Raw genomic sequence first — 27,379 nt, forward strand, 5'->3', positions numbered from 1 at the left:
GAGCGGCCTGTATTTGACCGTCAGCGGGGTGTGTGTGTGTGTGTGTGTGGGTGTGGGTGTGTGTGTGTGTAGGACAATGTGTGTCATACCTGTGGTAAAATTGTAGAATTATCTTAGAAACAGGTGCGTTTGTGTGAGTGCGTGTGTATGTGTGCACGTGTGTCACACTGCACAAGTGTGTAGTTTTTGAATGACCTTAGACACAGGTGTTCATGGACCCATGTGTGCTTGTGCACAGTTGAGTATGTGTCACATGTACACACGTGAGTGCGTGTGTACATGTGTGTGTGTGTGTGTGTGTGTGTGCGCGTGTGTGTGCGGCCCTGCAGTAATTAGGTGGGAGTCTGGCCCTCAGCAATCCATTTCCTGTCAGAGAGGACAGAGAGAGGCCTGCCGATGGGCCATCTGCTGTCCAGGTGTGCCATTATACTGGTACCTTCTAGTCTCTTTATGTTGCTATGACAACCCCTCTCCCTGTGTCTCCATCCCTTCCTCTCTCTCCTACCCCGTCACCTCAAATTGAATAGAGGAGTTTTTTTTCCTTCATGTCAAATCAATTATTTCCTTTCTCACCAGGTGTGAATTTCAAACACACAGACAGGAGGCTAGACAGGCAGATGGCCAGGCATGCTGGAAGGACGGAGCAGTCGGACAGAGCGACAGACATTCAGATGGATAGACGGACAGACAGACAAGGCTGATATTCAGGCAGGGACTCATCTAGGATCCAGCAGTCCTACTACGTGATAGCAGAACTTCAATATTTAGTTCGGCAAGCAAAGAGCTTGTGTCGGAAACCAAAACTTCTTGTTTCCTATTTTTTGTTCCCTATTTTGAAATATTCAGCCAAAGAAAACTTGTTACCACATGTGAATCTGAGTTTTCAGGGGTTCGATTTTAATAAGTTTATTCCTGCAGTGGTCGGTCTATACCGTGTTGATTGGAAAACTTTGAAGACACTTTTTATGGTTTACTCTACTGCTGGCCGAGTTTTTGTTTGCCAATTACACGCTGACAGATCCCCGCCTCCAGGGATGTGATTGGTCCAAATAAATACGAAGAGAACGAAATATTCAGGCTCGTCTCCCATCAGACACACACACAATGGACCAACCTCTGAATGAAACGTCTTACCTATACCACTCCTCCCACTCCCCCACATGAAGCCTCCATTGTGAGGAGCTTGGAGCGCTTTGTTGTGCCATGCAAGGCTGGGATCCCCCCTCCTCTGGAGACCAGAACAGCCCAACACAGAGAGAGAGGGAGAGAGACAAAGAGAGAGAGGGAGAGAGAGGGGGAGAGGGGGAGAGAGGGAGAGAGAGAGAGAGAGAGAGAGGTTAAGAGATGGGGAGGGTAAGAGATAGAGAATTAAAGAGAGCGAGAGAGAGAGAGGGAGAGGGTAAGAAAGAGAGGCTGAGGGAACAAGAGAGCAAGAAATGTGAGAAATAAGGGAGCGAGAGAGGGAAAGTGACGATAAGAAAGATGGAGAGATAAATGGAGAACGAGAGAGGTGTCGGAGGGTGAGGCTGGAAGAGAGAGAGAGAGAGAGAGAGAGAGAGTGGGCGCGATACCGTGATAGGAAGAGGTGAGAAAAAGTGAGGGAGATTAAGAGAGAGGGTGTGGGTGAGAGACAGAGAGAGCGGGATATAGTGTGGGCGTGAGAGGGAGCGGATATTTAGAGAGAGAGAGAGAGAGAGAGAGATTTATAGGTCTATCTCTCATGGTGACATGCTGAACCCCAACATGTAGAGGGGGATTCCCAGAAGTCAATTGTGCTCACTGTGGTATAATTGGTGCCTCTGAGGTCAAATCCCTGGTAAAAAGATTAGAGGAAGACATTTTATCGGTTCTAGTCATTTGCATCTGAAACTAAGTGATGAATCCTTAAAAGCATCAATCAACATCTGCTGTTCTACCTGACCTGACCTGAAAAACCGAAAGAGCGCTTTCCATTATAACTCAAACAGAGAACATCAGAAAGAGGAGGAGTAGGATGATTTTGATAACGAAAGGATGTTATCATCCCCATCAACTTCTCGCATTACAACCGTGAGAGAGTATCTCTTCGGACAATGTACGCTTTGCGTATTGACGCAGGTGTTTGTCTGTTAAGGCAGATGGTTCCCGCCCACTGGAATTGACGATGGCGGCCCGAGGGCCGGACCGATCAGTGTAGTGAAACAGAACGGGGGTCACCTGGTCAGGACGGTCTCCAGGCTGACCCTCGGCGCCATCTTCTTTCGACCACATTTGCTCTGTATTTTTCATATTTTCACTGTCTCTCGTTGGAACGGAATTGCTTGTGTTGTTCTCCAGCAGCCACATGTGACTTCCCTCCCCTCGTCCTCCCCCCTGTCCTCCTCCTGCCTCCCCCTGCCTCCCCCGGGCCACTGGAAGCCGGTGCAATTTCCAAAGAAGAATACAAAAACCCCAAAATAATCAAAACAAACAGAGGAGAGAGAAAGAGATCATCGTATGCAGCTCGTGTTATTAATGTAGTGTGCGAGAGACAATATTACGCCTCAGTGGACTGATTAAAGAGACAATGACGCCGACCACAAAACAACAACGAGAGAGAGAGAGAGAGAGAGAGAGAGAGAGAGAGAGAGAGAGAGAGAGAGAGAGAGAGAGAGAGAGAGAGAGAGAGAGAGAGAGAGAGAGAGAGAGAGAGAGAGAGAGAGAGAGAGAGAGAGAGAGGTGTAGGGAGAGAGAGAGAGAGAGAGAGAGAGATAGAGAGAGAGAGAGAGAGAGAGAGAGACGGATGTAGGTGACGGTAACAGCGGCGATGACAAACAAAGAATAGGAAGAAGAAGGGTACGATACCCCCGCTGCAACAAAAGCCAGAACAGGGCGTGGAGGATAACGAAGGGGCTGAGGGAACATTAACAATGGGACACAGGAAGAGACGACAGAGAGGTGACGTCCACCGCCGTTAGAGAGCCCTTTGGTTCTCTGGGGTGAGGATCATGGACAAAATGGCCGCCTTGACGTCAACGTGGACGGAGGCAACGGCCACTTACCCGTAACACCAGGAGAGATATTGTAAACATAAGAGGAGGATGATGATGATGATGAAGCTGATGATCAATGATGAGGCTGGGGAAAGTGATGATGAAGATAGGGATGTTGAAGCCACGCACGCACGCACGCACGCACGCACGCACGCACGCACGCACGCACGCACGCACGCACGCACGCACGCACACACACAGAGTCCCTTCTCTGGGTGTGTGGTAGACTGCTGTTTGGTTTGAGCAGGTAGGAAAAGGAACAGCAGGAAAGCAGAATAATAGACAAGTTGGCAGCACTTTGAAATGGAGTCAACATCTCTGTTAGCTCACTGCCAATAGCACTTGGCGGCCCAAGTAATTAGTGTGTGATGGTTTGCGTGTGTGTCTGTGTGTGTGTCGTTGTGATTGTGTTATGTTAATTTGCATTTGTTTGTCATACTTGTCTGTTTTTGTATGTGTGTGCGTGTGTGTTTGTGCGCGCGTCTTTGTTGGTGTGTGGGTGCATTTGCTCATGATTTGCTGCTCTGAGCAAGCCGTTCATCTCTAGGTAAAACTAACAATAACACAATGTTTACTAGCAAAACATTTGGTCTGATTGTGTCTGGCAGTGATGTGCATTTGTGGTCCCGAGGACGTTTTAACTCTCTGCAAGCATGCAAGGGGGGTGGGGGAGAGAAGAGGGCAGGATTGGAGGGGGAGGGGACAAGGAGAGGACCGGAGAGGAGGGTAGCAGAGGTGCAGGGGTAGAAGGAGAACAGAGGAAAGAGGAAAGAGGCAGTGCTTCCCGTAACTCTCTGAAAACAAAGCAGGAAATTAAGTTAACGAAAACCAAAGAACCAGAGGGGCAGACACATGTATAGAAGTAATCTTTTATTGCCACGTAAGAAAATTGTATATACTGTATAACAATGCCAATATACCGTTAGATGGAAATCAATATTCTGTCAACAACCAAAGAAAAATGTTAAAACTATAACCATGTCCGCCCGTTCCTTAAAGAATAACGAATAACAGACAAAGTTCTTAGCAAACACTATGGTAATATAATTTCTCGGACAAAACATTTGCTATATGTCTTCTCTAATATTACTTGAATTGTACCCAAAATACATCTTTTTCATAACCCTATTTCACAAATCATAACCAATAAATAGTGTAAGAACGATGGGGCATCACGGTGCATATCATAAGCTACTGTGCAAACAAATATTGGGAAATGGAGTCTACCATAGAAAATATGATTTTTATTTTATACTATTCACGCATAGAACCTCTGGTCATATGTATTTTATATACACATATGCATAAATACCATAAATCATTCTGGACATCAAAAATAGAAAAAGTCGTATTTTTCTGTGTCTCGGCGTGGAATGTGTGCGACTGGTTGTCCAAATGAGTTAATCGGCCGCTTTGTTTCCCAGCGGAAGAAGGACACGCTGTCTAATGGATCTGTATTCACGTCGCTTGGGTTCTATTGATTCATCATCGTAACGTTTAATTCCCGATGGCTCCCGACCATGACAGAACTCAACCCGGAATACTTAGCACATACGGTGTGACAGATGGGTTATCATTTAAGCAGAACTTACTGTAAACCAAATGAATAATAAATCTCTTAACAGCAACAGTTACTTTTTCATATAGACTCAAGAGGAATAAATTATACATACACAAGTGCGTTCACCGTTGAGTAGCCAAAGCTTCGTCAGAGATCCTGGACATGAAACTCTGACATGGACGGTATCGGGTGTGTGTGTGTGTGTGTGTGTGTTTGTCGGTTTGCGTGCACTGCACGCAGGGCGCACAGGGTATTTCTCAGAGCAACATTGCGCCTTAGTACTGAAGCTATACAAACATCGTCGTAAACATAGCTGACAAAAAAAGAAAAGCAAAACCCTTTTGATAAATAAAGCAATATATTGGAAATCTGACTGCACGGACACACTGTGCGGTCGCAAGCTGTGATGTTGCGCTCGGTTCAAGGCTCTGTAAACAGCGGTGATAAGAAGAGAATACACGAGAAAAAAAAGAAAGAAAAAAACGGTGTGTCGGTTTTTAAGCCCTTTAAGTGTTATCCCGGATGACCTGTACATAACTCCCTTCAGCTTAGGGTAACGCCTTTCTCTTGTCAATGCATCGAAGAACTCACTGACCTCGGCTCGGAGTACAGAACAAAGCCCACGTGTAGGTCTGTATCCCGTTTCCTTTTGTCTCCAATAAAAGTATTATATACACACATGGTGGCATTGATGTGATCAATGACTTAGTGTCAGTCTTATACATAATGTGATGGACTCTACAGGAGTGGGTGGCGTCTAGGAGAGGGTGGAAAGATCGGTCCAGCCTCAGGGTACCCACATGTTTCATGAGCTCATTAAGTCACAACCCAAAAATAAAAAAGAGATTGACCAATATTGCATTCCCAACAACGCCTTCATTTACTGTTTAAGACATGGAGCGGACCACATTCTGTAACAGTTGGCGGTGAACTCAATGGAATAGGAATCCATTGAAACGTGAATCGAAACATCAGTTCCTTCATGAGTTATTTAGAAAGATAAAGGTTTGGGATTAGCTCTGCAAACCACTTATGGGTCGCAACCCATTAGCTGATAATCACAGGTCTAGAATATCGGCCCAAACTGCTGCGGTGCCACAAAGAGGCCAGTGTACACCTTCACACACAAAGGAATGGAATCGACGTGGCCATGTTTCAATGCATATTATCTGTGGCCAGGATCCATCAGCTGCCCCATCGACCAGTTTGTGTTTAGCCATTGATTTTTTTGGAGGAAAGGTCTTAACTGTTACCAGCCGTTACTACAACATTGGAGATCGATGCAAGAGACGGTTTGAAAGTGTACACGTGTCTGAGATTGGGTTATTATAATGATAATGACAACAACAATCATAATCATACAAAATCCATAGACATCCTCGGATAGACATCAAATTATTCTTAACAGCACCCCTTAACATTTTCTTCTTCCTTTTTTTTTTACAAAGAATACTTTTCCATCATAGACTATCCATTTCCTTATTTTTCCATTTTCCCCCCGACAATTGGCTTCAATCAACATTAGGCCGCCATTCACGCCCTCATTCTTCCAGACTTTTCCACTGACTCTCTCCTGATGCATTTCCCCCCACCGCTGCAATAGAGGAGCGTCAGGCATAACCGAGTATAATGCCCTGGTGACCGATCTCAGCGCAGCGTCTGCCCTCCTTCCTCTGGAATATTCCACCTGGATTCACCACGGCGTACGGTTTGACAACACAGACGGCGGCTTCTCCCCTAGCCAAGGGATGGTATTTATAGAGAATAAATATAAACCAACCTCAATACGAACTCCTAATGTAATTAATCGTGTGTTGATAGAGAAAAATAAGGTATTTTCGCCGGGTTTATGTGAAGAGTTGGACTGGATTGTCTGGATAGTTCCTGTAACGTTCGCTCGCGTTGAAGCCAGCTTATCTCATGTCCTGGGCTGCTTTCCGTTGCCTTTCTTTGTGAGGTTTGTCACGTGAGTTTGTATCTCTGTGTATATTATATTTCCCCTCGCCTCGCTGTCGAGCGCCTGGTAGTACCCGGTCACTGCCAGATTGCAACCTGCTCCCCTTAATTCACCAACACTCCACCTTCTGACCCCCAGCTGGCAAATCTGAGCCCTATTCATCCCCGGATGGATCCGGAGATGACGAGAACAGGTGTGTTCATTTATTGATGGCTGTTCTCCAGCGCTTTTCTCCCTTTCACCATAATTGATCCCTCTGGGCACCAATACACAGAGTCGTTTTAGCATTTAATCCACCGCCCGATGACCTTCTTCCAATGGATCATGGCAACTTGTGCTACAGGAAGTTCCGGAAGCACACGTTTGCTCCCCCCCCCCCCCCATCCCTCCACTCCATCCCTCCACCCCATCCCCCCCCATGATCAATGCAATCCCATGTGCACTGTAGCCGGGCGCTCCACTCAAAGGACCAATAGCCATGATTTTGGTAATTACGCCCAATGCACCTTCTGTACTTCCGTCATTTGGCTTCCATTCAACCAGGTGGATTGAAAGGGGAGGGGGGGGGGGGGGGGGGTTTGATTGGGACTAGGCAGTGAACCAACCGAGCAATCAAGGGGGCCGCCCAGGCTAAGCCATCGGGATCACTACTCTAGCGCTACCCTGGGCAGCACGTTGAACTGGACACGCTGATTCTTGCGTTTAGTACGGGGCGAGTCCTCAGGAAATGGCTTCGGAGCAACCGGAGGACGATGTACCGTAGGGGGGGTCGTCTGCGATAGGGGGGATTTCAATTTGAAATGGAGTTATTATTAGTGGCAGTGTCACTGCTATCTGCCATCTACTGAGCTTCATTATAATATGGCTGCCCGTAGCTGCAGCCTCGTAACATCGCAGGAAGCGCTTCATAGCCGTCGACGGGTCCCTCGACACGCTTCTCTCTCCGGTGACCTTCGTTAAGCGGGAGGCGGCGAGGAACACTCAGCTTTAATAAGGAGGGCTGTACTGGAAGTGCCCGGGTGGTTCGGCTGGCCAGTCTCTCTTATCTCGTTGCCAAATATTTCTGGCGGGTTAGTGTTTCTCTCGCCAAATGTCCGTCGGCGGTCTGAAACCGCTCAGCCGTGTCCTGGCTCGGCCGAACCGTGTCGCCTGCCAGCCGAGCCAATCACGGTGTGTGTCGGTTCTAACCGACATGCATGGTGGGGCTTTTCTCACAGACTGCTTCAACGCTGGGATGACTGTTGCTAAGCGTCACCTGCAGGCCGCCTCACCTCAGTGATGCGTTAAGGATGTCACATTCGACTAAAACAGAGAGAGAGAGAGCGAGCTCATATTTCTCCCAGACTTCCGCATTGCTGGGTTTAAGTCGATTGTTTGCAATAATGCACATTGTGAATGACCTTTGACCTGTGTTTTTATTTGTTCTCACACACACGGAGGAGGCGCCAGCTGAGTTGCAGCAGAGGCAAAAAGACACAGGGGTTGTTTGGGGGGGGGGGAATAATAACTGTAAATGAAGGTGAACGCTGGCGTTGCCGTGGACTACGAGTGATTCAGCAGGACACAGAGGTGTCGGGGTGAGGTTTTCGGTTCGCTGTTTTCTGGTTGCTGTTTGAAAAGACTTTTTGAAAATACCTTTTGATTCAGAGGCAATAGTGGGAAAACATTGTTGTGCTGAGCTCTCTTTTCTCTACAGATCTCTGTTTCTCGTCTCCCTTTCTCTTGCTCACCATCAGTCACACACAGAAAAGCCCACACAAACACGCACGGCCACAAAGACACACGTGCACGAACGCCCGCACGCACACACACACACGTCACACACACATACCAAAAGTTGAAGGGAAAACGGTATTGGCAGTCAATTGGACACGGCGTGGTACAAAATTATCAACATTTGTTACATTTTGGCACACGCATAATCAGTGGAATACATGTTTCTGGTGAGAACAATGCACTCCGGGGACTGACTCTGGCTGCGAACTATAATTCACCTTCTCATCGCTGCCATAACATTTCATAACACCTTATTTTCTCAGTTCCACCGTGCTCTCTCTCTCTTCCATTTTTTTCCTTCTCTCTCCTCACCCCCCCCCCCCCCCCCCCCCCCCTCCTTCGTTCGTCCAGGTGCACAGCAAAAAGGACTCAGTAAGAAAGGATCAAGGATGAGAGTTTTTTTTCGCTACAAAGGGCCATGGTCTGGTATCAGTTCTTCATGTACATCAGGCTTTATCAGCACTGTCCAAGGGAAAGACTTCTTTCCTCTATCTCTCTCTCTCTCTCTCTCTCTCTCTCGCTCTCTGTCTTCCTGTTTCCCCCTCCACAGTGTGCAACAGCTCAGAAAGCAGATAGTAGGCATCGCACTCGGGCAAGATCAATGTTTGTGTGCGTGTGTTTGTGTGTGTGTGTGCAAGCTCTTGCGTCTGTATCCATTAAAGCCTTTATCTTTGTGTGTGTGTGTGTGTGTGTGTGTGTGTGTGTGTGTGTGCGTCTCTGTCATGTCTGATGTCAATATTTCTTTGGGTTTTGCGCATGTGTGTGCATCCGTATCCATGTGTTTAGTGTGCATTGCTGTTTGTCTGGTGTGTGTAGGTGTGTATCTGTTTGTGTGTGTGTGTGTGTGTGTGAGGCTGTGTGTGTGCATATTTCCGGATGTGTTTCTATGTGTGCGGTGGTTACGGTATATCTCTGTGTGCTTAGGGGTGAATCTGTGGCTGACTGAGTGTGTCGGTGTGTTCTGTTCGAATGACTCCTTAAACTATTCCAGGGGCCCTCAGCCGCCATAGCTCTAGGGGCCACAGCGGCCCCAGCCTGGAGCACATTACAACATTACACAGCGAATCTCAATCCCTCAAGTACATGTATCTAGAGAAGAATCATGCCGTTTATGCTTTAAAAAGGATTCCCTTCTCAGTATGATTAGTTGTGTTTCTACCTAGATAGCTGGCACACGTTGTATTAGTAATATAATAGTAATTACTAGTAATAGTAATGTAAAAGTAATGTAATAGCGGTGTAACAGTTATTATAATACAATTCACAGGTATACAGAGGGAGTGAAAAGGTGTAGTGGGTGATCTCATCGTTCCTAGGTACTGGTGGTAAAGGCACTAACACTCTATGCTAATAGCTGAATGTATTTATAGTGCTGTTGTTTCCTAGCGATGTCTCCTATCGTGAGACAGCGATGCCTCTGTTTGGTTTGGCCTGACTGGTGAGTGAATTAAAGTGGCGGCGTTCTGTGCACACAGTTTGCCGAGCTCAGATGTAGGAAGGGAAGAGCTCACGTTCTGTTTGGACTAATAAAAATAGTTGAGGAGGCAGATGCTTAATTGCTCCTCTGGAAGCCATTGGTGTGTTGTGTGTTGTGTGTGTGTGTATGTGTGTGTGTGTGTGTGTGTGTGTGTGTGTGTGTGTGTGTGTGTGTGTGTGTGTGTGTGTGTGTGTGTGTGTGTGTGTGTGTGTGTGTGTGTGTGTGTGTGTGCTAGATAGCGAGGACGAGATAGAGAAGTGTCAAGAGTGGGTGTATTCATGCCTGTGCATGTAGGTGTAGGCATATATTGCTCTACTTCCAAACCTGTGTGCATGTGTGTGCACATCTGTGTGTGCATGTGTGTGCACTGTTGAGCTCCTCTGTAACTGTGAATGTGAACGCAAAAAATGCTAAAAGTGTGAATTGTTCGACTGTTACTATACAGGTGCATGAGTTTTGTGTATGTGTATGTGCACATGCCTTTTTTTTCTGTGCATGTGTGTGTGTGTGTGTGTTTGCGTGTATGTGTGTGTGTGTATCTAAAGTATGTACATACAGTATGTGGGAGTGTATGCCTATGTATGTGTGACGGGTGATTATGTATGTATGTGTGTGTGTGTGTGTGTGTGTGTGTGTGTGTGTGTGAGTGTATGTGGGTGCGCTCTGCAGTGCTGTCCAGATGCTCCCTCCCGTCTGTCTCTCCCTCCCCCCCCCCCCCCCACTTATATCCACCCCACCACAACCTCCATTCAGCCGCTTCCACCAATAGGAGGCGGCCGGATCGGAACAAAGCCTGTCCAACCCAGCTTCCGATCTCTGCCATCCAGCTGTAAGAATCATGGCAACCTTCAGCTGCAGGGAAAGAGGGAGAGAGAGAGGGAGAGAGGGGGAAAGAGAGGGATGGGGAGAGGAAAGGGGAGAGGGAGAGGGAAAGAGATGACGGGTTCCAAGACACTGCTCAAAAGTCCCTGTTCAAAACACCTGGAGTCTTCGTAGCCATCGGCTGCTTCCATTTCACAAAGAGAGAGAGAGAGAGAGAGAATCGTGGCTGAATGTTTCCTTCCGAGCCACATTTCCCTGTCCGAGGAGATGAGCCCATTGTCGGTACGCTAGGCTTACGTCTTCTCTAGAAAGTTCACTCGACGCAGCGCTGTTTTCGTACAAGGCTTGAGTGTCTTTCACATGATCGTATATATATTTATATATATATATTTATATTGATCGTCAGGGTCGGGGGTCCCGGGGTCCCTCCCCCCCCCCCCCTTCAGTTTCTAACCAGTGTGTGTGATCACTGTAGCGTGGAGTGTGTGTATTTCCCGCAGCCGACCCCGTGGATGGTGTCCGTGATGTGAGGTTTCAGACCTCAGTGCACGCCGCGGGCAAACTGAAGCCTCCCTGCTGTACCTCTCTGTTGTCATGGTTTCGAATACCTCCGATGAGGCAGACATCCACACACACACACACACACACACACACACACACACACACACACACACACACACACACACACACACACACACACACACACACACACACACACACACACACACACACACACACACACACAGACACACACACGACGCACACTCTTGCAGGACACAACGATGCTTTTGTTGTGCTTCTGGTCGTTCGGCTGTCACCGCCACCGCAGTCGTCTTTGATCCGTGCTCGCCGAACCACAGCCCCCCCCCCCCCCCCCCCCCTCACACACACACACACTCCCACCATCGCCGCCAAGCACTCTTTCAGAATAAAAGCGCAACAGCGTCCATCTCCCACCTCCGGCTCCCACCGTCTCTGGAGACGCCCCCCAAGACCCCGGTCGACGACCGAGGCCGTCGCTCGCGCTCACGGTCACACGGTCACATGCGCAACCAACTCCTGGTGCCCTCCCGTCTTCCTCCTCCTCCTCCTCCTCCTCCTCCTCCTCCTCCGCCCTCCTCCTCCTCCCTCCCTGGTCTGGGTCTCACACGGTCACCTCCGTCTTGCTGTTGGTGACGTAGTAGGCCTGCGTGGGGAGGTAGTGCTGGCTGTGGCTGTGGACGCGGCTGCCGTGCAGCTGGCTCTGCTCCAGCACCGTGCACTGGGGCCGCTTGTGGCCGTAGCTCTTCCTCCGGCCCACCGTCTCCGTGCCGTCCCACCCCTTCAGCGCCCCCAGTCCCGTGCCCTGCCGGCTGGCCCCCCCCCCCATGGTGTGGGAGCTGTAGGCCTGCGGGTGGCCCATGGTGCCCGAGCCCGTGCCCAGGTTGGTGCCGGACGTCCGGGAGGACATCCCCATGGAGGAGCTGCCCGGGAGGGTGCCGGTCATCATGTGAGCCATGGGGTTCCCCCCCCCGTGTCCGGGCGGCTTGCTGCCCCCGTGGCCGTGGAGCTGGGTGGGGCCATGGGGGTGGCTGTGGGTGTTTAGGGTGCTGTGTCCAGGGTGGACAGAGTGCCCGGAGTGGCCCGCTTTCTGCTTCTGCCTCTGGGCTTCCATGTTCACCTTGTGTCCACCCCCACCTCCACCTCCTCCCCCGCCACCCCCACCCCCGCCTCCGTGTCTGTCTGAGGGCATGGCGGAGACGGAGGAGATGGTGGGCATCTCCGTGATGTAGGTGGCCACGGGCTCGGGGGTCAGCGGGCCCAGGGACGTCATCTGGGTCATGGGGGGCATCTGGGTCATGGAGTTCAGGGAGGTCATGTGGGTCATGGGGGGCATCTGGTTCATGGGGTTCATGGAGGTCATGGGGGCCATAGACGTCATCTGGTTCATCTGCGTCATCTGGGTCATGGGGGTCATGGTCATCTGGGTCATGGCCATGGGGGTCATCGTGCTGTTCATGTGGTTGGAGCTCATGTGGTTGGAGCTCATGGGGTTGGAGGTCATGGGGTTGGAGGTCATGGGTGGGCTCATGGAGGACAGCGTGCCCATGCCCATGGAGGGTCTCAGGGTGCCCATGGCGGCTCTCAGGGTGCCCATGGGTTGCAGGGGAAGACCCCCCTTGGAGGGCAGCTCCACCATCAGGCGCTGCTTCTGGTAGAGCTCGCCATTGTACTTGGCCGCTGGAGGAGAGAGAGAGAGAGAGAGAGAGAGAGAGAGAGAGAGAGAGAAAATGATCAGTTTAAGTAGATAAGGTGGTGAAGCAGCTTTACTTAGTTGTCATTGTTTAAATTATTCCACTTGCAAGGTTTTCTCTGCATAATAAATTCCGATGCATCGAGTCTCAGGAACATTCTTTTCAACCATGGTTTGATATTGATTAGAACCCCCCCCCTGCTCCTCACACACACACACACACACACACACACACACACACACACACACACACACACACACACACACACACACACACACACACACACACACACACACACACACACACACACACACACACACACACACACAACTCAATAAGTCGACCATAACAAAGAGAAAACTTTTCCGAAAGGGTGAGTCTCTGAGTTTTTCTTCTTCCGTCACGGCGGGAGAAGGTCACACAGCTAGCTGCTACTGCAGAACCAGGCCTGTCAGATACCCACAGCTGAGAGTTGATGATAAAGAATCCATATCTTCTTACCAGGCTATCCACACCCTACCCCACCCCCCTATCCCCACCCGGCCTCGGCCGGTCTGACACGCCATGCAACTGGTCCTATTAGAGATAAAGGCCAGTTATGAAATGTGGAGCAAGATGACACGCACCACAAATATAAGAAACAACGGCTTGGAAAATGCTTGGTTTCTCTGGGGTGAAATGGGGTACAGATTAAAATAAAATAAAAGTTTTTTATTTGAGTCTGGAGGAAAATATCTAATATGGAAAGGGATGTTTCCTTGAGCCCACAATAACTGAAACACCTTACCTTCCTCTCAAAAATAATAATTGTGACTAATTATTGTCATCAAAGTGAATTATCATTCATATTCTGCCTTAGATATGCACCTTTCTTTGGGAAGGGCTGGGGGGAGGAGGGGAGGGGTGGTATTATAAGATAAAATAATTACTTCTAACATGGCGTTTTGATTAGAAGATGAGATCATCTTCCCTCTTGTTTCCCGTGTTCAGGTGACTGCTCTGGTAATCCTCCCAAATCCTCCCAGAGCCTCAGGGTCCCCGCTGCGCCTCAGCCCCGGGTCCCTCAGCTTTGCGAGCCCTTGTTTCACACCATCGTCATCGTGTGTACGTTCAGTCATCCGTTTGTTCATTCATTTTTAAACCCTGGCGGCCGTGTGCGTGTGCCAATGTGTACCATGTGCGTTTTTATGTGTTTTTCCTTGTCTACTAGGGCGGTCTTGCCAAATATTTTCCATCATGTCCATAATTTCCCTGTCACCGCAATTGGGCAAATTTTCGTCTAATAGAAAAGAGTTTGGGGTGTTGGTGTTGGTGGGGTTTCTGACATCGTGCTACACCATTACATTGAAGTCCTTGTCCTATCGCCCACTAGCCTGGCTCCGCCCGCCTAAGTAATTCCGCTCAATTTTAATTTCCCTTCAGTTCTACGTCTAGGTCTGTGGGTCGGCTGAGCTCAGGAGGTATAGCAGTGAGTGTAGCTGAGTGTTGATGTGTCCCTGAGCAAGGCACCTTAACTGCTCCTGACGAGCTGGCTGTCGCCTTGCATGGTTGACTCTGCCGTCGATGTGTCAATGTGTGTATTAACCGATGTAAGTCGCTTTGGATAAAAGCGTCTGCTAAATGCCCTAATTGTAATTGTAATTGTAATCGGGTCTGAGGTGTGTTAGTGGGTTTTCTCCGTCCCAAATTTTGTGCGTCCCATCAGCGAACAGAGGGAGCGGCTGAGAACAATGACGTTAAAGTCAGCTCTCGTTGACGGAGAAACCAAACACGCACAGTGTTTGGTTTGTTTACTTCCTGCGCGCAACGTGATTCCCGGCCAAATGTTAGCGATTGGTTACAGCAGATCCAGAGGGGCACTTGGCAGATCCAATAGTTTTAAACTTTTATAGTTGTAATAGTTTTAAAAGTACGAGAGTCTGGTAGAACCAGGCTAATTGCCCACACCTCTCTCTCTCCTCCCTGCCTCTGAATGTCTCTCTCTCTCTCTCTCTCTCTCTCTCTCTCTCTCTCTCTCTCTCTCTCTCTCCCTGTGTCTCTCTCTCCCTCTTCTCTCCCTCTCTCTCTCCCCCGCCTCTGCATGTCTCTCTCTCTCTCCTCTCTCCTCTCTCCTCTCTCTCTCTCTCTCTCTCTCTCTCTCTCTCTCTCTCTCTCTCTCTCTCTCTCTCTCTCTCTCTCTCTCTCTCTCTCTCTCTCTCTCTCTCTCTCTCTCTCTCTCTCTCTCTCTCTCTGTCCCCCCGTCTCGTTCTCTCTCACTTACCCATGCTTGAAGGACACAGAGGCCATCCTAGCAGAGTTTGCTTTGACTATATGACTATAAATCTAGTTGGTCTTGAGGAGGAGGGGGGGGTATGTGTAGGGCTGGACACCAAGGGGTCGGGTAGGTGAGCTAGAGGAGTGAGGGAGAGGGTGGGGGGTGGGGGGGGTTCGGGGGGTCTGCCCCTCGGGGATCAGACTCACTCAGGCGACAGGTGAATCAATCTAGGGCCCACCGACGCCTGGCCCATACAGCAGGGGGCAGGGGGCAGGGGGAGGGGGGGTGCTGGTGTAGCGGGGGAGTACGTGAGAGGAAACCCAGAAACCCCCCCGCCCACAGGGGACTCCTGTTCTGCTTTCCAAACCCGTGCGGGGAATGAGATACGGCGCGCCGAATACCGGAGAAAGTAAAAGCGTCAAAACGAACCCCCTTTTCTGGTGGCAATAAATCTGGAGGGTTTTCTGATTCCAATGACTTGCTGATTGGCTCCCGGGTGCGCCCCCAAGCTGCTTTATTAACAAGCATGTCGGGGGCGGGGCTGCGTCTTTAGGGGTCTAGGGGCGGGTCGTTAGGGGGCCCCGTCTCGCAGCAGACACGCGAGCGGCAAAGACGGACCCCCTAATTGCTCATTTGTTGGCAGAGCGGAGAAGATGGCAAAGCCTACGCTTGTCTTCTCTGGTTGAAATACGATAGAGTGAGCCTCTATGTATATCCAGAGAGAGAGGGTGGAGCATTGATTGATGGTGGCGTGGCCTATCAGCAGCAGGAGTGGGGGCGGGGGGATACAAGTGACAGGAGACAATTAAGAGGAAGAGGAACCCCGCAGGGACGGGTTAGGAGTAGCTTTGAGAGGGCGGCCATTTCTCCATGGATACACGAAGCACGAGGAACACCTTAGCGAGGGGGGGGATGAGGAAGATGAGGAGGAAGATAAGGAGCGGGCGGGAGAAGGACGATGAGGAAGGTGCAGAGGGTGAGGATGGGGGGGGGGGGGTGTAGGGGTGGGGGAGGGCTGAGGGGGAGGAGAATCCATTCATGTTTTTCAAGATTGGAAGAGTACCGGCTAAGATGACTTTTGAAAAAATTGATTTGTTTGACCTTTTTCTTTTGCGCTTATTTTATAGTTTTCTACCATACCTATAAAATACGCATTCCTCCATGAGCAAAACAGACAGACAGATAGACACCCATAAACACACAGACACAGACAGACGCACACACACACACACACACACACACACACACACACACTGACACGCACACAATTTGCGCAGCTGCTTTCCCTTTTATTCTCTTAACAGTTATGCCGGTATGCCGCCTTCCATTTCTGAATCCCTCGCTCTGTATCTCTTTACGGCGGGCCATCCAATCATGTCACAGGTGCCTTTTTGAATTCCACCTGTGGAATGGGTTTCTGTCAATCAAGTCTCCTGTTAATGTGAGGGGTGGTGTAGGGGGGTGGGATTGGGGGGCAGAAGATAGGGCAAAGGGGTGGGGTGAGGGAGAAGGAGAGGGGAGGCGAGGTGAATGGAGGAAAGAGGTTTCCCTTCCATTACAGAAATTAAATCAGATATGCGGACCACTCCAGGTGGCAGGACAGAATGGCGGTTAAACGTCCCGGAAAAGTATTCCTTCTTGGATAGCGAGGAGGTCAAACAGAAGTTGGTGGACGGATGATACCGGAGGGTGCCGGGGAGAAACGACAGCAGACGCAGAGTGGAGGAAGGGCGAGTGGGGAGAGAGGCCTGGCGAGGAGATAGGGGAGTAAATAGGACGGTAATGACAAAAGAAAATTGTAGTGGGAAATGGCGAGCAGCAAAAGGTTGAAAGGAAATGAAAGGGACACAGAAGAAGGATGGTTAGAGATGAAAAGCTGGAATAAAGTGAAGTGGGTGAGAGTGGCTATCTCCAAAGGATGAAGAGGAGGAGAAGAATGGATGGGAGGACAAAGGAAGAGGAGGTGTAGCATGTAGAAAGAGCACGGATTGGAGCGGTCCTGAATGAAATCCGGGCGCTCGGTCGCAGCCACTTCAGTGTGCAGCACACAGAAGGCCTCTTATTTACCAAAATGAATCCGGCTTTCAACGCCACAACGTTTGAAATTTCCCTTCAAACGATATTGATGAAAGTTACAGAAGAACCGACTGTGTAATTACGCAAGATGCGTGTTTAAACGCTTTACCCGGCGTAAACTAATAAGCAGCAATCTCTTTAAATGTCTCTCTGCGACTCAGGGGCCTTCTGTGCACAGCGCAAGGGAACGGAAAAAAACCTGCATTTACAATCCGAAAAAAATAAAAAGAGCGAAACACACTGATCGACTCGTATAAGATAGGTTCGGTTCCTGCCTGGAATACGGAACACAGAAGGACGGACGATATCTCTGAGTGCTTTTGGTGACAAAGCGCTCGTCTGCAAACAAACGAGCGAGCGGCAGCCGTTCATACCGCCGGCTTTTGTTTGCGCAGCCATCTTTGGCCGGGAGCCGCGCTGAATACCAAAGGCACCACCTGAAGGGCCCACCTGAAGGGCCCACCTGAGAGCCGTGCACACGTGGGGAGCCCTCTGCTGTGTCCTTATCTCTGCTAGAGTCCGAGAGGGGGTTACAGGGGCTTGAACGCACACGCACACACACACACACAGACACCCACGCAAGCATACACGCACTCACACGCACGCACGCGCACACACGCGCACACACGCGCACACACCTACGCCGTCCACATATGGCCCGTCGACTGGAAGGCACTTGCGAAGCGGTTTATTAAAAGAGGCTGGGTGATGGTTGTGGTGATGGCGAGGTTTGAGGCTAAGAAACACAGCTTGACGTTGACGGGACAAGCTGTTCCGGCGGGATGTGCAGCATGTTGGCTTTTTTTGATTGTGCAATCAATGACAACTGGCAGATACGCACTCCCCTCCACCCCTCGGCTTTGATTTAACAGCGATAGGGTGAACAGGGATCCGTTTTCAGAGTGTTTGGTTTTTTATAGGGGGCTACCGTTGCCACCTCCGAGCGATTTACATTTTATGCATTAAACTTGTCGTCACACACGCCCGCTGATGGTGGAATCAACCATGCACAGAGGCAGTTAAGGGTTTGGTGGTTGCTTGGTTGATCCTCTTGCTCAAAGTCATTCCAAGAGTTGAGCCGGAAGGATCAAAGAATTGATGATAAAGCTCTAGTGATGAGATAGTTACTCCCCCCATATCACCCTATAAACATCCAACGCCAAACATTACTCGAGGCTACTTCCATGTGCGGTAAGGGAAGCCTACCTTCTCATATATTGCAAGTGTATCCTAGCAGAATACCGCTGGCAAGCCATTTTTGTACATTCTGCTGTAGTAAACTTTCCGATAAACAAGGAAAGAACTAAACATTACAGTCAGCAAAGCAACTGAAGAATGTTGGCCGAAGTTTGCAGTAAAAAACAACAACAACTGATACGACATGTCTGGAAACTAAATAAAACATCACCCAACACCCAACCCCTCACCAATGACTATGGCCCACAGGCACCATGTCGCTGGTTGTCTGTGCCGTGTTCCAGAACCTTCCGACCACCAACGCCATGATCCTGCCCATGGCCCTATCCATCCCTTTCAAATCTCCTCCAAGCCCCCAAAACAACCAAGCCGCCCAGCCATTCCCCCCCCTAGACCCCAACCGCCATCAACCGTCCACTCCTGCCCACCCCTCCCCTCTGCCAGCCAGACACTCACCCACGGCCTTCAGAGAGGCGTATTTGTTGATCTCCTTGCAGGGCTGCTGTAGTTGGTGCTGGTGGTGGTGCTGCTGCTGCTGCTGGTGGTGGTGATGCTCGTAGACGTCGGCCAGCTGGCTGAGGGCAGGGTAGGCGTGCTGTTGGCCAAGCTCAGCCCCCGACGGACCCATGTTGTTGTTGAGGATCTGGCCGCCCTCTGAGCGAGAGAGAGGGAGAGAGAGAGAGAGAAAGTTCGGTGAGTTAACGAGAGAGCGAGCGAGAAAGAGAGAGAAAGGGAGGGAAAGAGAGAGAAATGTGGGGCTGTTTCATATTAGTATAGAAAAGGCATTTCTTGAATGTTTAGCTCCCCCAATATCGGCCTCGTTGACCTAAATCATTTATTTGTACTTTTTTTTTTATTTATTTTTTTTATGGCGCATACTTTATCTTTTGCCAGCAACAGTTTACAGCACTCTAATCAACAATTTATAGCTGATCAATTCCACTACCGTTCCTCCCTTTGCTGTCCACCTTGGTGCTCCGCAGGAGTAATGTGTGATTAAGTGCCCTGGTAATAGATGATTTATAAGCAATTATTTGTGAAATAATTGCTTCCGGGCCCTCACTGTCTCCGAACTCTTTCGGATTCCTTGCAAAGATCGTGGCCTTTAAACTTTTCTCTTCCACAGTACAGTTGTCCCCCTGTGTGCCTCTGGTGTACCCTGGTGGTCCAGTGAAGTGCTCGGTTCCCTATTCCTCGTCTCTGTATTTAAGGCCTTGAGACACTCCACAGTGTGTCATTATGAGCAACAGGTCGAGGTTATAATGTGGTCTCATCCACGCTGGTTCATGACCCTCCTCTCACCGCTCAGGGTGTAATGGAAGCCTCTACCCATGAACCACTCAACCACCTAAGCAACTGCCGTGGACTGAGAGCCAGACAATATTTATTGAAACTGCATTTTGGTGGTACAATAAAGAGAATGATGTGTTTCTTCACCGTGGCTCAAATCAATCAGCTACTCAATGGACCAATCAATCCATTCTTTTTCTGTCTGCATCCTTTGTTTTAATCTATCTATCCATCCATCTATCCATCCATCTATCCATCTATCCATCCATCTATCTATCCATCTATCCATCCATCTATCCATCTATCCATCTATCCATCTATCCATCTATCCATCTATCCATCTATCCACCTAGCTACCTACCAGCCTTCATTTCTAACTGCCTACCTGCTTATCCATCCATCCATCCATACAGCCATCAATCTTGTCCTCACTGCAGCTCATCTGTCATGTTACCTTAACTAAGCTGCCGAGGAAGCTTGGCCATGTTTTCAGATAGAGGAGAATGGGGGGGGGGGGGGTGTCCTGTCTGTGTATGAGTGACAGGAGCGTCGGGTGGTAACAGCCCTGCATTGCTCCGCAGAGTGCAGCTGAGAGGTGGAGCACAGGTCATGTGAGGACGCAGGACTCGCCGGGCTGAACAGTGGATACGCCGAGGCGAGGGGAATTCTACCCCTTTAGCTCATCGTATTATTCGCCCTCTCATCAAGAAAAGCTGTCTTTAACGTGTGCCGTTGCAGGACTTTAATCACCGCCGCATCGTTTGAGAGGTTGATGTTTGAGCGATTATACAGAAACATAAGGGGGATGGAAGGTGGGAAAAGGAGACACAGCATAAGTAATTTCAAAGAAGAACGGTGATGGCTGGAAGTAAGAAGGAAAGGAAAACTACGGAGAAGTTAGTTTGTATCTCCCTTACTGTTTGTGTGTGTGTGTGTGTGTGTGTGTGTGTGTGTGTGTGTGTGTGTGTGTGTGTGTGTGTGTGTGTGTGTGTGTGTGTGTGTGTGTGTGTGTGTGTGTGTGTGAGAGAGAGATCGACATAGGAAGAGAAAGAGAGTGAGAACATCACTATTTGCTTCCCCGTATAGAGCGAGTTGACCCTGACCTATTGATACTCTCTGCCCTCATTCCTTCAGGCTCCCCTCTCCTCTTTCCTTGACACCAGACCACCACAACTCCCAGACACCCTTTCCTATTAGTTTAGTTTAAACAAATCGCATTCACCCACCATGCTCCATGCAATCCTACTCCGATTAGAATTACTAGTCACTCTCTAATTACTTCAACTTCTTCACCGAAGCGACTCTGAAATTAATTTGGCTGCATGTCATCAGTGAGCACGGGACGGTTTGCATCTTGTTCAAGGAGCTCCACCGGTTGACGAGCCCAGGGAAAGTCCTCCAGCCATGATAATAGGCCGGTCCCTCTCCACCACTTCACATGTCGTTACAGGTGTTTTCGTTACTCACGACACTGATTAGACAAGGGGCTCTTGCGTGATTTTATACTTGCAGTGAGTCCGTCAAGGTGTGAGGTGTGTGTGGTTATGTGGGTTTTGTGTATGTGTGTATTAGTGTCTGTGTGCGTGCGTGCATGAACAAAGGGCCCTTGACCTATGAGATTCACCTGTCATGGAGAGATGGCTCACACTGTAACTAATTAATCAAATAACTGCCCGAGGTCGCTCCCCTCACTCTACCTGCCTCTCTCTCTCTATCTCCCTGCATTCTCTCTCTCTCTCTCTCTCTCTCTCTCTCTCTCTCTCTCTCTCTCTCTCTCTCTCTCTCTCTCTCTCTCTCTCTCTCTCTCTCTCTCTCTCTCTCTCTCTCTCTCTCTCTCTCTCTCTCTCTAAAGCTGTCTTTCTCCCTCCCTCACTCTGGGTTTTGAGTTTCCCTTTCTATTTAGTTTTCTCCTTCTTTCTAAGGAACACACACACACACACACACACACACACACACACACACACGCACACGCACACGCACACGCACACGCACACACACACACGTCAATGCTAAGAGATAAATGGTCGAGACAGACTGACAGTGACAGTGATAGAGGGAGAGAGAGATGGCGAGGGAGCGAAAGCAAGAGGCAGTCAGGCCACTGATTCTGTGAGAAAGCACAGGAGAATAAGACACAAAGGGGAGAGAAAAGGAGAATAATTAAGATGCTGCAGAACCAAGTTGGAAGAGAATACAAGTGAAGATAAAATTGAACAGGCTTTGGATTTGAAGTGAAAACAAAAAGGTAAAAAGGCAAATGGTTTTAATGCCATTCCGTCCCCTTACAGACAACCAGATTTTTACATTATGTCAGCTATCTCTTCGAGTTTATTCTAAATGTTGCATCTTCTTTTCCACTTGAATAAAATAACCTTTTTTATACATACTGTGTGGAGAAGGGATCTTACCAATTGTGGTGCCCTCTTATTTTGAATGATCAGGCCTTATGCAAGAGGTGAGTCACCAGTCACAATAAGGATGCCTCAGTCTGGAATTAAACACGCCGTAACATCGCATGCCATGTAAACACAAGGGAAACAGGTGGTATATCGCATGACTAATCAATCCCATGACCTACTCCTCATTTATTTTCTCTGTTTCTGTCTGTATTTTTTTTCTGTCTCAGAGTAAAGCAAACGCTTTTATTTTGACACTATTAAGACACCATCGCTTGCCGAATCACGGCGATTTCTTTATATGCTTTTCTCACGTTATTGTATAAAGCCACAGCAGCTCTGACCTTTGTTCCCCCTGCTACGAGTATTGATGGATGACTGGTAATGTTGGCGATCAGGGAATTCCCTGCCTACCCGACCCCTGCCCTCGGTGGGAGTCACTCAGGATTTGAACAGCCTTGGCCAAGGTAATGAAATATGAAAGACTGCTTTGAAAACGATATCCATCACTGATTTGGAAGCATTATTAAAAAGGCATTAAATATTACCGCCTGGTGTTGCGGTACATGAAACACTCAACGCGCCATCAGTGGCTTTTAAATCTGATCAAAAAGGAATCGGGTCGTGACTTATTAAACTAAACGGCGAACTGATTCTTAACATATCCTAATTTTTGTAGGCGCTACATTCACGCCTTTTTGACAGCCAAACAAGCGTAGACGGTCAGATTAACTCTTGGCTTTGAAGGCTGTCCAATACAAAGCTTTTGTTTTGCAAAACGTTGCTTTACGATATCGACTCTAAAATGGTCACACACATTTAGCTGAGGGGATGGTTGTATGGAAGACCAGGGCAACCTGCCAAACCTGGTTGATCTAAAGTCAAAAACTAGCCGGGAGAAACTCGGGAAAAGCCCTTCAGCTCTTGTCGGGTTCATTCATCTTATTTCTACCTCGACTTTGAAGTACAAAAATGCACTCCAACTGTGATATTATCCGGGCTAGCGAACAACAATAATTGAAAGCCACAACAGAGCTGCCCTCAATCAGTCTGGGTCCCAAACATGACATTTAATATGCAATGCTGAGCACCCACACGGCACAAGACACGCCCACATCCAACACGACCGGGCCCCGTAACAATGGCTCTTTACATAAGCACGTCCACCCATCTGCTACTCCACAAGACAGTCTGTAGGCTGTCTATTCTGTGTACGCACAATTCGTACTACCAACACTACTTTGTTCTGCTTACCACTGAAGGGCAAAGAGATGGCCCCGCTGTGAGGATGAGGAGGTTGATGATGATGATGATGATGACAAAGGGTTTGATGATCCCAGATGTGGCTTTAAGCGGTGTCGTTGCTTTCTTTTTATAAATGCGTGGGTGGACAGTATGTATGTGTACTCTGTTTGTGTAAAGGCTCGCTGCACACAAGGGAAAGATGAGAACAGCAGGGAGGAGAGAGGGAAGGCTAGAGATGTAACAGAACGAGACAGAAAGCAAAACTATAGTGTTGGAGAGAAGCAGAGAGAGAGAGAGACAGACGGAAAGAGAAAGAGACATAGAGAGCAAAAGAGAGACAGAGAGATAGTAAGGGAAAAAAAGGGAGACAGAGATACAGAGCGAATGAAGGGCGATGAAATCACATATGTGGGTGTGGTTTTATCCCCTATTGGCCTGGATTCCTAGCTCTTGGCTGTACAGTATAATTTCACTATTTGTTTGCTTCTCTGCTGAAAATTGTAAGGAGCTGACTCATCTTCCATTCCCTTTTCTTTTCACTCCCAGATAAACCCCTCTTTTTCATCCTTTTTCAAGTACTCAGAAGTATAAAGGGTCTTTCTTTTTGGTCACTCATCCCTCTCTCTCACTCTCTCGCCTCTGTCTCTGTCTCCCTTCCCTGTCTCTCTATCTCTCTCCTATCCCTTCCTCTCTTTCTCAATCCCTGCATCTGGATCCCTTTCTCTATCCATCTCCCTGTCTCTCTCTTCCTCTCTCTCTCTCTCTCTCTCTCTCTCTCTCTCTCTCTCTCTCTCTCTCTCTCTCTCTCTCTCTCTCTCTCTCTCTCTCCCTATCTTCTTTAGTCAGTGCGCCAGTGTTCTTTCAGTGTAGGGCACCATGGCTGAGTCTCATTGTCCCTTCGTCATCTGCGCCCACATATCAACAGGCAGGCCTGCTGTTACTGTTACTGCCAACAACACACACACACACACACACACACACACACACACACACACACACACACACACACACACACACACACACACACACACACACACACACACACACACACACACACACGCACAAATTGTTATGTAATATGTGTAGTGTACTGCTGGTTGCAGCAGTACAGACAGACAGACAGACAGACAGACAGACAGACAGACAGACAGACAGACAGACAGACAGACAGACAGACAGACAGACACATGGAGGGAGAGACCGACTGAAAGGATTACTAGAAGGCAGGCAGACAGAAAAGTAGTCAGACTTACTGACAGACTGACCTACAAGCTGACAGATGCACAGACAGGCAGAGAAACACACACACACACACACACACACACACACACACACACACACACACACACACACACACACACACACACACACACACACACACACACACACACACACACACACACACACACACACACACACAAGCAGATAGCCAGACTGGTAGTGAGGTCTAAGACAGACTGTCATTGCCTTCTCCTAATCCTCCCTGTCTGTCGAAAGCGTTTCGCCCCATCATAGCAGCGCTGCCAGGCGAACAGAAGACCCCATGCATCTTTCATCCCCTTGCTTGTTCTACTTTGCCGTTTTTCTGTGATTGTGTCAGTAGTGTAACAAACCACTGCACCATGTTTCACAGTCCACATCGGCACTGGAAAGAAAAGTGCACGTGTGTTCGTGCATGTCCTCTGTGGTCATTTCCATCTCCACTGGCAGAGAGAGGCATTTCTCCTGGGTTCAATTCCTGCTGTTATCCCTTGCCCATGCTAACCATGTATTTTTAGATAAACCCTCCACCAAATGGCCTATATAAATATGGTGTATAGGTGTGGAAGTGGCAAGGCATGTATTGGTTTTTATGTGAGAGTGCATGTGATGGTGTGTATGGGAGAGTGTGTATGGGAGTGTTGGTGTTTATGTGAGAGTGCATGTGATGGTGTGTATGGGAGAGTGCATGTGTTGGTGTTTATGTGAGTGCATGTGATGATGTGTATGGGAGAGTGCATGTGTTGGTGTGAATGGGAAAGTTTGTGCGTTGATTTGTATGCGAGAGTGCATGTGATGGTGTGTATGGGAGAGTGCATGTGTTGGTGTGTATGTGAGAGTTCACGTGTGGTGGGTGGTGTGCATGGCAATGTTTTGCAGCACCGTTTCGCTGTACTGGAGAAGATATGGAGGATGTGTGTGTTTGTGTGTGTGTGTGTGTGTGTGTGTGTGTGTGTGTGTGTGTGTGTGTGTGTGTAGTCAGAGAGCAGAAACCCTCCTCCCTTATAGGCACCTGATATGTTCTCTCTCCCTCTCTCTCTCGCTCCTATCTCTCTCTCACTCCCTAACTATTGCTATTTCTTTCAATACCTCTCTCTCTCTCGCCATATCTCTCTGTCTCTCCCTATTTTTCACTCTCTCTTTCCCTACATCTCTCTCTCTCTCTCTCTCTCTCTCTCTCTCTCTCTCTCTCTCTCTCTCTCTCTCTCTCTCTCTCTCTCTCTCTCTCTCTCTCTCTCTCTCTCTCTCTCCATATCTCTATCTCTCTCTCCCCATATCTCTGTCTCTCGACTTCCTCCCTCTCTCTCCCCTGCGGAGCCGCTACTTACACATGAAGGACTGAAGTCTCATCGTGTGCCAGAGCCATGCTGTGTGACCGCTAAGCTAACAAGATTTACTTTATCTATTTATATTTTAAGTATATATAAATACACACACCCATGCAGATAATGGGGTGTGGGGCCCCCATTGGATCTGCCTGGAGGTGAGGGGAAGAGAAACACTTATTTTTCTATCCTTTTACCCCAGCAGAGCTCTGTGGGCGGGGTGAGAATGTTCATCAGGTCCGGGTGATAGATGTCAGACATGAGGAGGACACCTTGATAGAGCAGGGAGCAGGAGACGTACAGCAGAGAAGGAGAGAGAGAGAGAGAGAGAGAGAGAGAGAGAGAGAGAGAGAGAGAGAGAGAGAGAGAGAGAGAGAGAGAGAGAGAGAGAGAGAGAGAGAGAGAGAGAGAGAGAGAGAGAGAGAGAGAGAGAGAGGGTGCAGGCCAATGCCATGGGTTGGTAGTGATTGAGTGTTGGGGGGGTGTTGTGATAAATATCTCAAAATGGGTCAGGATTTGCTCCCGTGACTGTGGTCACCTGGCCGAGCTACATTTACTATTTATTGATGTCACTTTTGCCCCAAAGCGACTGACAGGGACTGAATTCAGACGCGTGTCATGAAGGAGCAGGTATGGGTTAGGAGAGAGAGAGAGAGAGAGAGAGAGAGAGAGAGAGAGAGAGAGAGAGAGAGAGAGAGAGAGAGAGAGAGAGAGAGAGAGAGAGAGAGAGAGAGAGAGAGAGAGAGAGAGAGATAAGGAGAGAGAGAAAGAGAGAGAGAGATAAGGAGAGAGAGAAAGAGTGGCAGGGAGTGGGAGTGAGTGAAAGAGAGAGAGGTAGTGGGAGAGAGTAATAAAGAGAGGGCAACACACAGTATAACTTTAGCTGTACAACTAAAGTATTACCGCTTGCCCAGTGTGTGTGTGTGTGTGTGTATCAGTTTCTAGGTGTGTGTATTTTGTGTGTGTGTGTGTGTGTGTGTGTGTGTGTGTGTTTGCGTGGGCCGTATGTCTTAACACCCTCATAGAGTGTGATGGCTGTCGGATGCATTGCAGAGCAGATGCAGAAAGGTAGCGACCGGGGTTGAAACGCAAAACACAAGCTGTGCGTCGACACTGTCAGAACAGGGTAGAGAAGGAGCAACTTGGCATAACCGCAGTAATGGTATCTTACTCTCGAAGGAAGTTGTTTCCTCTGAGATGGCCTCTCGTTTGATTCTGCTGCCACATGTGCCAAGCAAAGCATGCTGGGAAACGAAAAACTGAACAGATGAAGGAAAATGTCTCGCTTGGTTATTTTGTGCTTATTGGATAACTGTATGGAATTACACACTCGCCCGGATCCGCAAGGATTCACAGATAATATAGCACACATTCTCCAATGTCAGCCCCTATACCAAACAATGCACTTAGCTGAGCGGAGAGAGAGCGACGGAGAAAGGAGAAGGAGAGCTAGAACGAGAGAGAAATAAAAGAGAAAGAGATAATTAGAGAACGAGAG

At 48.8% G+C, this 27,379-nt stretch overlaps 1 protein-coding gene across 4 annotated transcripts in view; it reads right to left on the minus strand.

The window, feature by feature from the left end:
- Positions 1-11,476: 11,476 nt before the first annotated feature.
- shisa9a (shisa family member 9a) overlaps positions 11,477-27,379 on the minus strand; it is a 40,307-nt gene continuing 24,404 nt past the window's right edge. For all 4 annotated transcript variants that reach the window (XM_030340844.1, XM_030340842.1, XM_030340843.1 and 1 more), the window contains exons 3-4: positions 18,822-19,019; positions 11,477-12,824 (exon numbers count right to left, since the gene is read on the minus strand). In XM_030340844.1, coding sequence (XP_030196704.1) covers positions 11,749-12,824; positions 18,822-19,019 — 1,274 coding nt within the window. In that variant the 3' untranslated portion in view covers positions 11,477-11,748. The remainder of the gene's footprint in view (positions 12,825-18,821; positions 19,020-27,379) is intronic.

Source organism: Gadus morhua, chromosome 18, assembly GCF_902167405.1.
Source record: "Gadus morhua chromosome 18, gadMor3.0, whole genome shotgun sequence".
Classification (NCBI taxonomy): Eukaryota; Metazoa; Chordata; class Actinopteri; order Gadiformes; family Gadidae; genus Gadus; species Gadus morhua.